The 14,738-nt window shown below is 58.8% G+C and overlaps 2 protein-coding genes across 2 annotated transcripts; one reads left to right on the forward strand and one right to left on the reverse strand.

The window, feature by feature from the left end:
* Positions 1–114: 114 nt before the first annotated feature.
* VOLCADRAFT_96206 (uncharacterized protein) lies at positions 115–10,867 on the forward strand (the record flags this gene model as incomplete). The annotated part of the gene is made up of 18 exons (XM_002955240.1): positions 115–262; positions 1,011–1,381; positions 3,333–3,503; positions 4,224–4,361; positions 4,614–4,748; positions 5,221–5,280; positions 5,720–5,785; positions 5,920–5,982; positions 6,515–6,694; positions 7,029–7,201; positions 8,030–8,169; positions 8,576–8,703; positions 9,001–9,118; positions 9,312–9,463; positions 9,760–9,852; positions 10,220–10,300; positions 10,455–10,510; positions 10,711–10,867. Coding segments are annotated over 18 exons (2,430 nt in total), but the record flags the coding sequence as incomplete, so codon positions are not given.
* Positions 10,868–11,880: 1,013 nt separating this feature from the next.
* Positions 11,881–14,637, reverse strand: VOLCADRAFT_106747 (uncharacterized protein). Its single transcript, XM_002955299.1, has 6 exons — positions 14,513–14,637; positions 14,364–14,400; positions 14,115–14,290; positions 13,888–13,939; positions 13,274–13,341; positions 11,881–12,615 (listed from the first exon to the last, which is right to left on the reverse strand). Exons 1-6 carry the CDS (start codon positions 14,533–14,535, stop codon positions 12,573–12,575), a joined length of 399 nt encoding a protein of 132 aa, XP_002955345.1. The 5' UTR covers positions 14,536–14,637; the 3' UTR covers positions 11,881–12,572.
* Between the last annotated feature and the right edge of the window lie 101 nt (positions 14,638–14,738).

Here is a 14,738-nt window from a genome sequence, read left to right on the forward strand (position 1 = left end):
CGGGGTCAGGAGGCACTAGACCGGTAGGGGAAGCAGGCCAGCCCGGGCGGCTTGGCTGTCCCAAGCCGCCAACCGAACCACAGCCCCTCCTGTCCCGCCCGGCCCATGCACCAGGCACATGAGTTCAGCCACACCATCATCCACGGCCGCCCCAAGCCGGGCCAGCTAGTGGTGGGCGCGGGGCTATCAGCTCTAGCCGGCTCACCTGGAGCAGCGGGAGGAGCGGCTGCTGGACAGGCACCCTTGGCGGCTGCGTTGCCGGGTGCGGCCGGGCAGGGCTGCGGCGGAGGGGCGATTGCGTACAGATGTCGAGGGAATGTTAGCAATTAATGCTATTATAGCTAAACGGATAAGTTAAATGGGATTACAGCTGAATGGGATAATGTTCAAGTGCACCCGCAAGTGCTTTTTAAGAAGTTAAGGCCCCGGCGCCTCTCCGGCGCCCCGGCCTCGAGGAACGGTACACTTCCACAGCAGCAGCCGCAGCAGCAGCATGGAGGACACAGGTTGGGGGAAACTTAGGGGAAGGGGGTCCGGTTGGGGAGGCGAGGTGAGCCGGGAAAAGGGCGGAGATCAGCGCAAGGCATCAGCGCCTACTGGCGGAGGGGCAGTGATTTCCGATTTACGCGCCAACATGGACCGGTTTGGCATGGGAGAAGGAGCTCGCTCCTTCCACAACCAGCGAGGTCGTCCTATCCCGAAGAGGCTTGGTGTCGAAGATGGCATGGCACCTGCAGGTGGCGCTCCCCAGCAGCGGAAGTTGTTGCATGACGGGGTCCTGGCGTCTCGGGGCGTGTTGGTTGGGCATCGGTACAGCATCGTGTGCAGCGGTGTTCGCCGCCCATGCACTTGTCGTGAGGCATGCTTCCTAGGTCTGTGTATTCGTCCCTGTGTATTCGTCCCTGTGTATTCGTCCCTGTGTATTCGTCCCTGTGTATTCGTCCCTTGCACGGTAGCGAACGGGGGGGGGTTCCATTCCTGAGGTGGGAACATTCTCTTGTGCGCCGCAGGGCCGTCCAGGCTTGGAGCAGCAGCAGCTGCAGCAGCACCGTTGCAGCCGCCTCCAGCCGCCGGGGGGTCACCGGCCGCGCCGCCTCGGCCGCCCGCGGCAGCGGCAGCGACTCCGGGCGCTGCTGCCAGGGTTGGATCAGCGGCGGCACAGGCGCCTGTACGGCAGAGCGCCGCGAGTCCCAACATGATGCCACGCAACGGGGCCGCCCTCGGTGCGGCCGGCGGGGGCTTGGCGGCAGGGCGAGCTGGCGCGGTGGCGCCGGGACGAGGGGCGGTGGCGCCGCCGGCGCTGGGCGGCGCTGGGGCAGCGGCGCTGAAACAGGCTCAGGAGGCGGCCAAGCCGCGTGAGGACGCGGTGATGGCCCTTGCGGTAAGAGGGTGTGGAAAATGGGCAGGAATGGATCGGAGCACACTTATTGCGTGCGGGAGGGGGCTTGGGTTGACGCGATGCAGGGTTCGGCTGCACGCGAAACGGGTCGTTGGGGGTTAGGGAGAGAAATGCGCAAGCAAGTTTGAAGGTTGGGTACAGGAAAGAAAAAAGTGGCGGTGTGGTCGAAGTACGACGTGTGCTGGTAGGCTTGGCAGCAGTGCCATGACTGCTGTACGGGGGCTTGCAAATGCCGTACACGCAGCGGTTAAAGGACCAGTTAACGGCCGTTGTGTTCAGCGTCACGGAAGCTTCCCTCACCGCCTTCACCAAGTTGCAGCAGCTTACCCCCGCTTGGTCGTGATGTGGAGGGCCGAGATGGGGGGGGAAGGGTCTCGCAGTCTCATTCTCCCCTTCATCCATTATATGGTTGGCATTCCATCGGCAGATCATCATCATCAGTGTGCTCCGCTGCCACCTACCGCTAAAATACAAAATGGGGGTTCGGTTTACAGCGGGCGCTCTCTCCAGGGCTTAATTTTGGGGACCTAGGAAACCTGATTGTAGCCCGAATGGGGAACAAACTTTTGGGGGTTCCAACGCCACACTGAAAGCCACTGTCGAAAGCCACCGTGAGGAGCATGACCAGTTGTATTGGGCAGGGGCAGCTCGACGGCCCGTGGGGCGTTCTCCGTTAGCTTCATCTCGTAGCTTTGTACCGCAGCTTTGTCCCCCACCGTTCACTCCGTTCGCTCTGGGTGATGGCGTAACCCCACCTTCCGAGTACCCTCTCTTTTATTCGTCCTCTGTCCGTATCTGGATGTTAAGGATGGCGTCGCCAAAAGTCGTTTCCGGTTAGATTGGTGTGCAAGCTTTCTAGGCGAACGTTCAGGCAGGAAGTCTGGTATCTTGCGCGCTGCCTTTCGCGCCCCTTTTCCATGGCGTGAGTGTATGGCAACTCCTGCTCCCAAGCCACCAGAGCTGCTATGCGACATGGGGGAGGGAAGGGATCAGCGAAACGGGGGATCGGCCTTGTTGGGGGGCCACGCAAGGGTGGCAACCTGCTCAACTCGCTCACCTATTTGGACGAACACCCAGCACCGTACGAGCATCGGGACGAGGATGGTTAAGACGGGCGCCTCCGCCACCCGCACCCGGAAAAACGAAACGTAGTACAGATAATTTTACCTACCATTCGGCTATTATAAACCCTAAACCGTCCGCCACCCTCTTTATGTGCACGGACTGTAACCCGCCGAACGAGCATGGCCTAGCCTCCAATTCCCCCAGCCGGCTAGCCCCAAGCCTCCGAGCTGTGTAGTGGCAGCCGTGGGGCATTTTAGCGGTCCCATCAGGAAAGGAAAGAAGTGGCAGCCTTGGTTTTGTCTTATGTGTGAGATTGGGTGGGATCAGAGGGTATGGCGCTGAGTGCGGCACTGAGCGGGCAGAGCACACTGCCCTGACTGGCGTGCACACCATACACATCATCATCATCATGATCATCATCATCATCATCATCATCATTATCATCATGGGGATCCCGAGGGTGGGGAATACAGAAGGGGAGAAGGAGCGGGAGGAGGAGGAGAGGGGGGCGGGGCAAGAGGAGGTGGAAGAAGAGGAGTGAACACTGGGATTATCACGATCCCGAGGGAGGGCAGGGCGGGGCAGGCTTGGGCTCGGTTTGGGCCGCAAATCGGGTGAGTCACCCAGCGTTCCGTGCGCTGGGTTGACGGCTTGCGGGCAGGTGGTACTCGATTGGCAAGTCGGCCAAACACAAACGGGTACGCGGCTGGGGTGGTGCCTGGAGGGAGGGAACGGAACTGATGGGGGCCGGGCCGGGCAACCGGAGGTGGGGACTAGGGCAGGCAGGCGCGCGTGCTTTCTCCACTCGCGGCTGCATCTCTCCCCTGCCCTACCCTGACCTGGCCCCGGCCTTTCCTTGCCTACGCAGCGAAAAGGCCAACCGCAGCAGCTGCAGCCACAGTCGCCATACCAGCAACCACCTCAGCAGCGGCAGTGGTCCAGGCCCTTGTCGCCTTCGCGCCGTACATCCATGGCCCGGCAGCCGCCGTCCTCGCCTCCGCCTGCACCGGACCGACTGCCGCCGCTGTCACCCTCCTTGGTTGGTTGGGAATCCATTATTGAAAATGGAAAACCGCGTAATGAACGTTTCCTGCTTCGTTGAGGAAAACACATTTTTAACCAAAGGAATAGAGAGAGAGATTAGCTTTTTGGTTTCAATATAAAGTGCGCTGGGTTGGAAGCGATAGTGATCTACAAAGTTGTATTTTCCGCCGCTGGTGCCTTGATTAGAAAACCTCGAAGTGCCGCCACACCGCGCCGCTGGCTGGCCGTGTTTCGCTGTCTTCTTTTTTTTATACCCACTTGCGAAACACGCGAAACGCGCAAGCTAATTTCTGTCCTGTCCCCACGTGAGTACCGCGTCATTACCGTAGTCGCCGCTGGCACCTTCACTTTCCTTGGCATCACTCGCCTGTGCGTGCAAACCCCCCTTGCCCTTGGTCGGTCGCCCCCTCGCTCCCGGGGGGAGGCCCCGGACTCACCTGGCGGGGTCCCTGGCGGGCATATGGCTCCCTTTTTCACACGTCTCCCTTTTCATACATTTCCCTACAGCACCACACACCAGGCGCTCACTCCCCGAAGCACTCTGCTGCCCTCCCCCACTGCCGCGCACACCGCGTCTACCGCCAAAGGCAAGGTCTCTTAACTCTCCTCTCCTCTTACATATAATGCGACTCTCTCAGCTTTTGGCGATATAACTCCTCACCATACTTCATCGCCTATTTCTCCATTTTTCCCTTCCTCCGCCACGCCACGCCAGGCCAAACGCGCAGCCGATGCGGAGGCCAATGCCAAGCGGGAGCTGGAGCGCGCCAAGGCTCGGGAGATGGCGGCGCTGGGGGCCCAGCGGGAGATCGAGCGTCTACGGCTCGAGGAGCAGCGCAAGAAGCTGGAAGGGGTAGGTGGAGGGGGGATACTTATGATGAGAGCGCTCTTGATGCTTTTCCGCCAGAGCTGCCACCTTCCCTGGAGTGCGACTCGATGGGGGGATTTTAGAAACGGAACGTTGGGAGGTTCTGGGTCGTGGGATATAGTTTGAGAGTGTGGACCCGACTTGTGTCCGTGGACCTGACAGAGCTTAAAATCCGGTGCCCACATGGCGGGCTTTGCCCTGTCCGCCCTGTTATGTCAACGGACCATGTGTGAATAGGAGAAGGCCCGGTTGGAAGCGGAGCGCAAGAAGCGCGAGATGGCCAAGGTGGAAGAGGAGCGGCGGGCTAAGGCGGCTGAGGAGGCACGGGCGCGGCTCAAGGAGGAAGAGGCGCGGCGGCAGCGGGAGACGGAGGTAGGTGTGTTGGGCGGGAACTTTGCTGTGGTGGCGCACAGCAGCAGCCGGGGGGAGAAATGGGGCCCCCGTTGAGGCGGCGTCGACACACGTGTCAGTGGCCTGAGGAGGAGGATGAATTGGGGAGGTGGGATAGCGTTGTAGAGTGCACCGCAAAAGCAAGAGGGGGGGGTTTAAGGTGGTAGCTCACCAAAGCAACACCATTCCGAATGTCCATGTGCCGTGGGGTTTCGGGCTCAGTGGGTCAGCTCCAGGGTTTTGTGGTTTTGCGGTTGCGGAGAAGATGACATGTGTGAATGGCAAAGGCGGAGCACTGGGGGTACGACGAATCACAGACAATTGTCAAAAAGAAATACCATACACGGAGCACTGGGGCCCGCCAGGTGCTGAAAGGGTTTTCGTCTTTGTGGCGCGGCTTCCTGGTACTCAGGCGTGGCCCGCCCCCCCTTGCGCCTGTTGTGTCATCCGACAGGCTAAACGCAGAAAGGCGGAGGAGGAGGCTCGAAAGAAGGACGCGGAGCGAGCAGCGCGGGTAAGACGTAGTAGGATGTGAGACCGCGCTGCTTCAGCTGGGCTATTTGGCGGGGGCCCTGGCGGAGAATGGCGGCCCGAAATTACTAGGAATTAAATTTATAGCTATAGTATTACGGTCACACTCTCCTCCCTGCTCCCCACTTCGGCAGCTGGTTGCTTTGGGTGTCTGCCGCTGAATTACCTGATGTGTGCGTTTTGCGTGCAGTTCCCCCGTCCTCCCTCCTCGCGTCGTGTGTAGGCGTAGGAAGGGCTGTGTCGTGCGGGTGCGTGGCCCTGAGGCTGTGTGAGCGCGTCCTGTTAGCGACCTGATGTTTGGGTCGGTTGGCCAACGACGAACTCGCTCTATCTGTCTCTTTAGAAGCTTGGCTTGGAGCCCCGGTACGGCCCCTGTACCTGCATCTGTGTCCGATGTTTTGTCTGTCGCTCCTGGCTGGCAGGAGAAGGAGCGGGAGGACATGCGCGCGAAAATAGCTGCCCAGCGCAAGGAATTCCAGGATAGACAGGTACGCGGGTCCCCGTACGTGAGGAGTGCAGGGCAGTCAGGTTGGGGTCGTGTGCTCCTCCCTGTCGGAACCCCAGTCGCTGCCCTGGCCGTAACGCGCCACAACACGGCCCGGGTGCTGGCTGCTGGGTGCAGGCGGAGGCAGCTCGGAACCGCGCGGCGGTGGAGCAACAGATGGGCCGAGCCGCACAACCAGAGGTAAGTACATACATGCCTTGCATATCTTTCATACATCTATTACATGCCTTGGCTGAATGTTTTAGATGCGTGAGACGTGCTTGTTCCGCACGTAAGCTGCGTCTGCAGGGATGCGCCTCCTCTGCCCTGCCCTGTCTTCTGGCTCTTGCGCTCTACCCCTTTCTTGGGGCTCCTGGTTGAGATGAAGGGTTTGGTAATGTGCCCCGCGATTATGTCCTCTCAACCCGCGTCTGTCCGAGCAGCATCAGAGGTCTGGATAGGAAAGCTCTGAGATTAGGAAGGGGGCATTATAAGGGGATGCAAAATCCAAAGCACCAAATTGCCTTGTTGATCTCCCCTCCCTCCTCCCGCCTGGCCGCGCCCTCTCTCCCCGCCCTCTTCCCGCCTCAACTCTCTCGTTAACCTCGTCACCCGCTTCTCTCACCCTATTCGCGTGGCATCCTTATCGCCTCGCTCCGTCGCGTGGCCCTGATAGGTCCAGTTGCTAGCGGGTCGGCCCCCACGTCGACAATGGTCTCCCCCCCGGGTGGAGGAGGGGGGCAGGGGGAATGGGGTGGCGGACGAGCCGGGGCCCTCGGGGGCCGGTCCAGGAGCAGGTGCTGGTGCTGGTGGCCGCCGCAACAACGAGGACTACTTGTCGGCGGAGCAGCGCCGGGCGGTGTGGGAGGAGCAGCGCGCGGCGGCGGAGCGGAACCGGCGTGCGGTGCAGCAGGTGGGGCCCCGGCGCACGTTCCTTTCGTTGTGTTTACGTTATGATGCATTTGCTGCTGAGTTTTGGAACCAATTTTGAATGTTAATGAGCCATGGTGGTAGGGGTGGTGATGGTGGGGGTTGGGGGTTAATAATATGATGCAAGAAGCAAGTTGGAGAAGCTTGGCCTCCTGGAATTTTACCGACATTTGTACTTTGCTGTGTAGCAGTGGTCGTCTTGGGGCACGCAGTTGTGAGGAGATGGGAAATCCCGTCCCCCCGCCCCAGCCCCCTGACGGTGCGACGCATGAGCTGTGCCATTCTTTTCCCTGCCGTACAATACACTCGTACACCAGGCGGAGCGCCACGGCGGCATAGCGGAGTTCCTCGGCGTGCCTAGGGACTCGGATGACGGGTCCCGGGGGGTAAGGCCGGGGGGGGGCAGGCCGTCGCCCCCGCCGGCAGCCCGAGGGGGAGGAGGAGGAGGAGGAGGGGGTGCCGCTGGATCGGACATCTCCCCCGATGTAAGGTGAGCCCAGTGGGGCCCCCGTGTCAGTAAGGTTGCTATGGACGCATTTGTGATGGTCAGCGATGGGTGCGGGCTGGAGCAGGTTTGCAGGCGGCTGGTCGATTCCAGGGAGGGACGGAGGGGGGGAGGAAATCTTGCAGTAAGGAGTATTCTGCTGCCGACTGACGTCCAAAATACCAAAACCGCTGGAGGAGTATAAAGAGAGGATTGAGGCCATTGCCCGATGGTGGAACTGAGCGAGGCCCAACACATCAGGGAAGGAGGAGGGAGGAGGGAGGGAAGGAGAGAGGGAAAAGAGGGTGAGGACCAGGGTTTGTGTGGTGAATGTCTTGACGGGCGCAGGCAGGCAGGCGGCAGGGGGCCCGCCCGTAAAATCGGACATATTCTGTGCAGCAGTGTGCGTGGGAGAGAGCGTGTGCCGGAGTCAGCAGGCCACACGGGCTGGCTTGTAGGAAACCGGGTTTGTGAATCCCTAGGGCGTCTGTACACGTTTGTATCGTCTATCGATCGTAACGTAGTACTGTAAACAGGGCACTAGCCGCTGTGATCTACAGACGGTAAAACATTTCACCGTTGGGATCCAGCAGGTGCCCGAATCTGCCCCGGCAACCCCAAGCTTGGGATTCTGAGATTTCCTGGCCAATAGCATAACTGGATGCGAAGTACCGCACGTGTTTCAACTCCTCTTTGCATTCATTAAATGATTGCTGGGTCCTTTCGTCCCTAGAAGATATTCCGCCCAGCAGTACTCTGAATCGGAAATGTGGGACTGCCGTGTCTTGGGGACACTTCTTCTTGCCCGCCTCGTGATGTCACTCGGGCGAGCAGGCGAGCCGCCTACCTAGAGATGCGGGCGGCAGCAGAGCGCAACCGCGCGTCGGCGGAAAACTCGGAGCGAGGACGAGGCACTCCACCCGGGCAGCGGGCGGCAGGGGCCCCGGGGCGAGCACCTTCGCCGGCTGGGCAAGGTGGGTTGGAAGGGGACCTAGGGGAACCGGGGGTGATGGCGCGGGGTTGGGCGCCGCAGCGAATGGCGGCGAATATAGCATGTATACTTATTTAATGGAACATGTGTCTGGAAGAGGCTGGAGACTCTCGTGAGCAGGAAAGAACACTGGGCAGCCCAAGGAGGACTCGGGTTTGATTCTCCCCGCACCTAGCGGGTGCTATGGGTTGCAGCGGGCTTGCATTTGCCGTCCTGGCCAGGGCCAGCAGCAGTTGCAATGACAAACAGCAACAGCAAACAGCAGTTTTACGTTACCGTTAACATGACGAAGGTACTATCGTTGCTAGTTGGTCTCCTGCCGGCGTTTTGTCGCTGCTGGTGGCCCTTCGCGACGTCGCGACGCACACGGGACCCCATGGTGGCTGCAGGTGCACCCGCCGCGGCCTCCCCCGTGTCGCGCCCCACCGACCCATGGGCCGCGAAAAGGGCCCGGTTGGAGGAGGAGCGCCGGAAGCGAGAGCAGGAGATCCTGGAGTTCCAGCGACAGCACTGGCAGGTGGGGGTACTTTTGCTCCTCATTATGAAATAGTTGCGCCTTACTGGATCCAGTACTGGACTCGAGCTGAAAGATGACAAAAGAGACAAAAGAAAACAAATGGCGGCTGGCCTGAGGGGACGGGTTGGGATCTCTGGGGATTGGAGCCGGAGAATGGGGGGGATAGGGAGGGGAAAGCCCTAGAGGTGTGAGGGCGGTCATGTCTCGTGTTGGGGATTTTCTCCTCCACGGCAGCATGTGGCAGGCCCTTTCTAAACCGCCCGGCTGCAATCCCCCCGGGCCAACAACCCTGTGCAGGAGGTCCGCGAGGCCCGCGAGCGCAACAAGCGGCAGATCATGGCGGAGGTGCGCGGAGGAGCAGGAGGGGGATCTCCGGCCGGGGATGCCGCACAGGCTTCGCCGCCGGATGGCCAAGGTGAGGGGGCACATGATAGCGCCGCATGTGCTGGTGGTAGCGGCAATTTGCGTGTAACCGTGTGCTAGAAGGGAATCGAATGCTGTCAGATTTGACTGTGACCTTGCATGTTATGTCCCGGGGCTGCCGGTATGGCCACCGCCAGGTGCCCGTGCACCCTCGCCCGCCGGCGCTCCGGGCCGGCCAACCGCAGCTCCGGCGGATGCGGCGACCCCGTCTGCGGCAGCGGCTGGGGGACCTGCCGGCCGGGGCGGAGCAGCAGCAGCAGCGGCAGCGGTGGAGGACGATGACGACGACATGGATTTCGCCGCCATGGTCAAGGATATGCAAGATGTGTTGATGCAGGTGGGGGACGCGTTGTTTGAAGAAGAGGAGAAAGAGGGGGAGAAAGGGAGAGAAAATTATCATAGTACAAACGAAACTACACAAAAAAACCTGAGAGCCAGCAGCCCATGGAACATTAAGGAACTCCCTCCGTGGTCCCTTTCATCAGCTGGTCACCCTGCTGTGGCCCTCATAAAAAACTTCACAAAACTTGCTACAACGTATTCCTTGTGCTTCTAGCGTACTGTACACTGTACACTGGCCGCCTGCTTGGCTACCGAGGTCACACTGGTGGCGGCGGCTGTTGCGTCATGCAGGACGGCGCCAATGCCGTGGAGGTCCGGGGGGGCTCTGGGGAGGGCGACGACGAGGAGGATGACGAGATTTACAACGACGAGATGCACAACGCGGTAAGTAGGTCTGGAGTAGCACAGGGGTAGCACAGGGAAGACGGGGAGTCCTTCGTGTGCTACAAAAAGGTTTAGCAAGGTGCGCACGGTAGTATGCGGTTTTTCCTTTTCCAGCGGCACGGCGGGTGGTAGGAAAATATGGATTTGGGCCACATGCCCAGGTGCATGCCGAGAGCGTAGAGGTCTCAGCGTAGCACAGCCGGTGCTTTGGGACGTCCTTTCCAATATTTTTCAGCAGCGGTTTGATGTCAAGAGAACACAGTCCCTCCGCTCTATACTGGCAGCACTTTCCGACGTGTGAAACTCAAACCCCCTCCCCGAGGTCCCCATGGCTCGTTCTTCCCCCCCTCCCTGGCCCCCCGCTCAGGCTCTGTCGGGCCAGTTCATGCTCAATGGCCAAGTAATTCAGCTGCCCGGGGTACGGGAGGGAGACAGCCTGGCGCTTAAGGTGTGTATGGGGACGGGGAAGATTATGGGGGCGTCAAACATGGTGGCAGGGGCAGATGGTAAGAGTATGTCTGCACCCACCCCGACCGCGCCATGGCGCTCGCTGCTGGACTGCGACTGACGCCCTTCGGGTTGTTGCGGGTCCTTGCCGCTAGGTGGAGGCTCTGCGGGTGTTCTTGGAGCAAAACCTGGGCACGGATGCCTTCCTCAAGTAAGTGCGTGCCGACTGGCAACGGGGGGAGGGACGCGGGCTGGGATGGAAAGTTACAACCCATTCATTCTTCAGACCTTCATAATTGGTAATTGGAGGTATCTTCATAGCCAAGGGTTTTACAGGATATTCACCGAATGTGCAGCTTTCAGTCCTTTCACAACCAACCTCTGTTCCCTCCGTCACGGCATCCCTCGCAGGGTGTACAGGATGTTGGAGAGCCTGACTCCGCAGGACGACGAGGCGCAGGTGTCCGCCTTGTTCCTGGAGGTGCTGGGGCAGGAGAAGTTGCCATACTTGCAACTGGTGCACCAGCTGATTGTGTGCGAGGAAAACATGCACATGGAGGGCGCGTAGTGATATTGGTAGGTTGGTGGGGGGTGCTGAGCATTTGCAAGAGTGCAAAACCGTTTATTGCCGATTGTTGAGAGGTCCTATATGCAGGAAAGTGGATGGTGTGTGATGGGTTATGATGAGATATGGGGGGGGTAAGGAAGGTGACTTGGACACTGACGAGGCAAGGAAGTGAAGTTTGACATAGTAGCATAGCAGGGAGGGAAATAAGGTGCCCGATGATTGGGATGCGGAGTGGCAGAGGCAAAGTTTGGACGACCATACTGGGGGCGAGGGCGAGTGAAGGGGATTAGGGACGGGGAATTGAGAACGGAGTACTGCTGACTCCGACGGAACTTAACTGGAGGGGAGTGGGACCGTGACACCCAGGAGGGCGACAGACCGGAGGAGAGGGGCTGCCCCTACTGGTGGTGGTGGGTGCAAGTAAGTGACCGACTGTGCGTAGTGTTACTAGATAGACAGCATAGTCGCGTAGAAGAATTGGTGTCTTATGAATGAACCCCACTGCCCGAATCCATGTCTGGCCGGCAGGCACAGTCCCTGTGTGTTATTCCTGGCGGGCCAAACGTCATCGTCGTCGTGTGCATGTCTCGCAGACAGATTATCCAGTGACTTAGAGTAGCCATGTGGCACGACAGGGGTGGTTGACTGTCCCATAACGATTGGGAACAGCGTTCGTCCGCTGTTCCCGTCCTCGGAAGCATGGGATGCGAATCACGTGCAGTGTGGGAGTATTGCTGAGGTTACGAATGAGCAGCAGCCATGAGCATAAGCATGTACATGTAGTACATGTGTGCTAGTATTTCGCACGCGGAGTGAGGGCTGTGGGGAGGTAGGTCACGTTAGGGTCGGAGGCCCTTTGGACAGATGTGTAGTGCAGCTCTTGTTTGCATCCACCTCCAAGGTTGTTAGCGTTGGTGGCCGAGTGGCGTAGGTGCCAGATGTTGAGCATAGTGAGCAGGTTGTCGTGTTGGAAGCACAGAAGTCAAAACAGGGGACAGAGAGACTGAGGAGAACGCGGCCATGTCGTACCAAGCTCAAGTACTCCAATACGCTACAACTCCTGTCCGGAAGGCCCCTTGGATAATGAATCCATAATTACCGGCCTCATAATCCGTTTTGCGGATCCAAACACCAAAGTTCCAAAGCTATTGGCGCGAGTTTCAGCGATTGCACCTTTTGAAGACGGGACTGCTATTTCCTCATCCAAACTCTCAAGTCGTTGCACGCGGTTTAATTGATAACTAGCGCCAAGCAGCAGGAACCGCATTGGAGCTCCTCCTGACGATGCGTCTCACGAGTTCGGAAGATGGGTAAGGCCCACCCAGACCCAGGCCTTAACCTATATCGAACTAGCACCGTCAACCCCTCAATGCGCGTCCGGGACAGGACCCAATGTGCAGCTCCCTCCCACGCCCTGCCAGGCCCTGCAGCACTTCCGTCGTCGATTCTCAACCCACACCCCACCCGACTTCCTAGCGCCGCTACAGCTCTTGCTGTACCCGCTAATGCATGTTATGTTCTGTACACCAAGGCCAAGGCCCCTCAGTTAATCGAGATAGCGCCACATCTCTGGTCTGCAGGCCCGGTACCGCTGTCACAGTTTGGCTTCAGACCCTTGTCAGCACTTTCGGAATTGCAACAGGTATGAACGAGGTTCACAGCTGCTGCCGCGGCGCCAAAGCAGGGCCCCCGTGGAGCCGAGTCCTCAATCTGGAACCACCAGCTCACTGATGCTCCAGTCCTCGTAGCTGTGAGAAGAGGGGCGGAAAGGATCCATTAAAGTGCTGGGTTCATAACAATGCATGCAAACAAGAAAAGAGAGAAAGGGCAAGACAAACAGCGAATGAGGCACGTCCTGGTGTTGATGTGTGCAGAAAGGTCGACATTTAGAGATGAGGAGGGTGCCACGAAGTCACGTGAACCATCCCGCTGGTGCTTGGGTGTCTTGACTGCAGGGACCTGGTCTGGTCCTTCCCAACTTGGTCCAGCCTAGCAACAATGCACACGGCTCTTGCAGCAGGGGAGCAGCGACTGGCCCACAGGCTGCGAGGCCGTAACGAGGATGGCCAGAAACCCGCGACCAGTAGCAACAGGCTGCTCAATGCCAAAACGCAATGCCGCAGCCTCCCGCAGAGCGATCTCGTGCAGTTTGGTTGGCTTAAGAAATTCGGGAGTCAGGAAAAGGGACGGCCCGCACGTCAGCGGCCTCCTGAGGCCCACGAACCGGGGGCTTCGGCTGCCCGGGAAACCCAACCAGCACACGCTCCCCCTGATCGAAACCCCTGGAGCACGCTCCCCCCCGGCTTCCTTCCCGCCGTTTTTGCACGGTTAGGATGGGGGTTCGTGGGATGAGGCTGCGCTTCCCCAGTGCAGCCGCCCTGTCAGTTCAGGACATACCGAGCTCACCTTCCATCGGGCAGATACCGTCGGATTGTAAATGGTACCTTCTTTTCCCGAAGCTCCTTCATGGCGATCTGACGAACACACAGGCAGGCAGGGAATTACATTGCCCTGGACACTGTCAAACATAAGAGCCCAAGCCACCACCTCAACCGCCGTAAGCCTGCAGAGCAAGCTATAGAAATAAAGCGCCTTACGCTGTACAGTCTATGGGGTTTCTACGCGCGGGTTCGATGTAAGAAAAAAGAGCACCCAGATCGTCGATACAATGCGCACTACCTGCATCAAGGCGTATGTAGATATCGAGCACGTCGCACAAAATCGTTTAGATGCAAAACGCTCGCCAACCGGGCCTGCTCCCTTTTCCCCTCTCAACCCCGTTTGCTAATTGAACACAGGGACACAACCTTAAGAAAGGGACATATCATACCTATCCCAGACCCGAGGATTGCGGTCCATAACCCCAGACGATGACCCCCAAGGACACACAGAGTCTGGCCCCAGGCACGCGGGGGAGCATGCCAATGCCTCAGTTGGACATGCTGGGTAAGCACTGGTAGCCGAGGAGAGGGAAACGGGCCGTAGGGAATGGGGAGGAGGCGGACTTAATGTATGCGCACCTCGAGCGGGTCGGTCTCCCCAGACAGTTCCACCATGACGGGTGCGTTCATGCTGCAAGGCCGGTGCACGAGGGGATGGGGACAGGACCGCCGCGGCGGGGTGGGAGGTTGGCGATGAGCCGCAAGGCGCAAAAGGGGTGTCTGCCCCGTGGCTGGGCTGGGAGGCAGAGGAGGGACTGCATGTGCACAAGCGGGGTGACGCAACGTTTTGACAAACGGGGGCATACCTAATTTGTAGTGCTCGGGTTCCAAGCACTCGCGCTTTTTCATATTTAGTCATGTAACGCGTGGTGATTCTTTGTCGCTGGCCCCCCCCTTGCTGCTGCTGCTGCTCTTGGTTATCAAGTATATCAATGTTTCCGTCGCCTTCATGTGCTTCGCCAGCGAAATCTTCGAGGGCTGGCTGCGGTGGTGAGCAGACGACAAGTTCGGCGGCGACGACAGGTAACATTATAGTGCAAGGAACATGAACCCACCTCCTCGCCAAGGTCCATTGGCTCCTCCATGCCTCCCCTGAACACAAATCCATTCCCGTCAACTGTTGGTAAAGGGTCGAAGCTGATGGCACACTTGCAGGTTGCTACCCCAACTAAGCATCTTGTTCCAAGATTCTAATTTAACTTACGCGTCATCAAAATCGTCCGCCATGGTCTCGTTAATCCAAGCTCAGAACCGTAAACAGGAACGAGAAAATGCGCGGAACTATAGCTGCTAGGTCACAGGTTTTTTATTTTGGTTAATTTTGATGATATAGTAAACGCATCAACAATAAGAAACTGGTATCTTGGGGAATCCGTTATGGCGAAGGTTTGGATTCGCAAGCGAGTACGGAGAGCTGTCAGCCGATGCAG

The sequence above is a fragment of the Volvox carteri genome (assembly GCF_000143455.1).
Source record: "Volvox carteri f. nagariensis unplaced genomic scaffold VOLCAscaffold_50, whole genome shotgun sequence".
Taxonomy (NCBI): Eukaryota; Viridiplantae; Chlorophyta; class Chlorophyceae; order Chlamydomonadales; family Volvocaceae; genus Volvox; species Volvox carteri.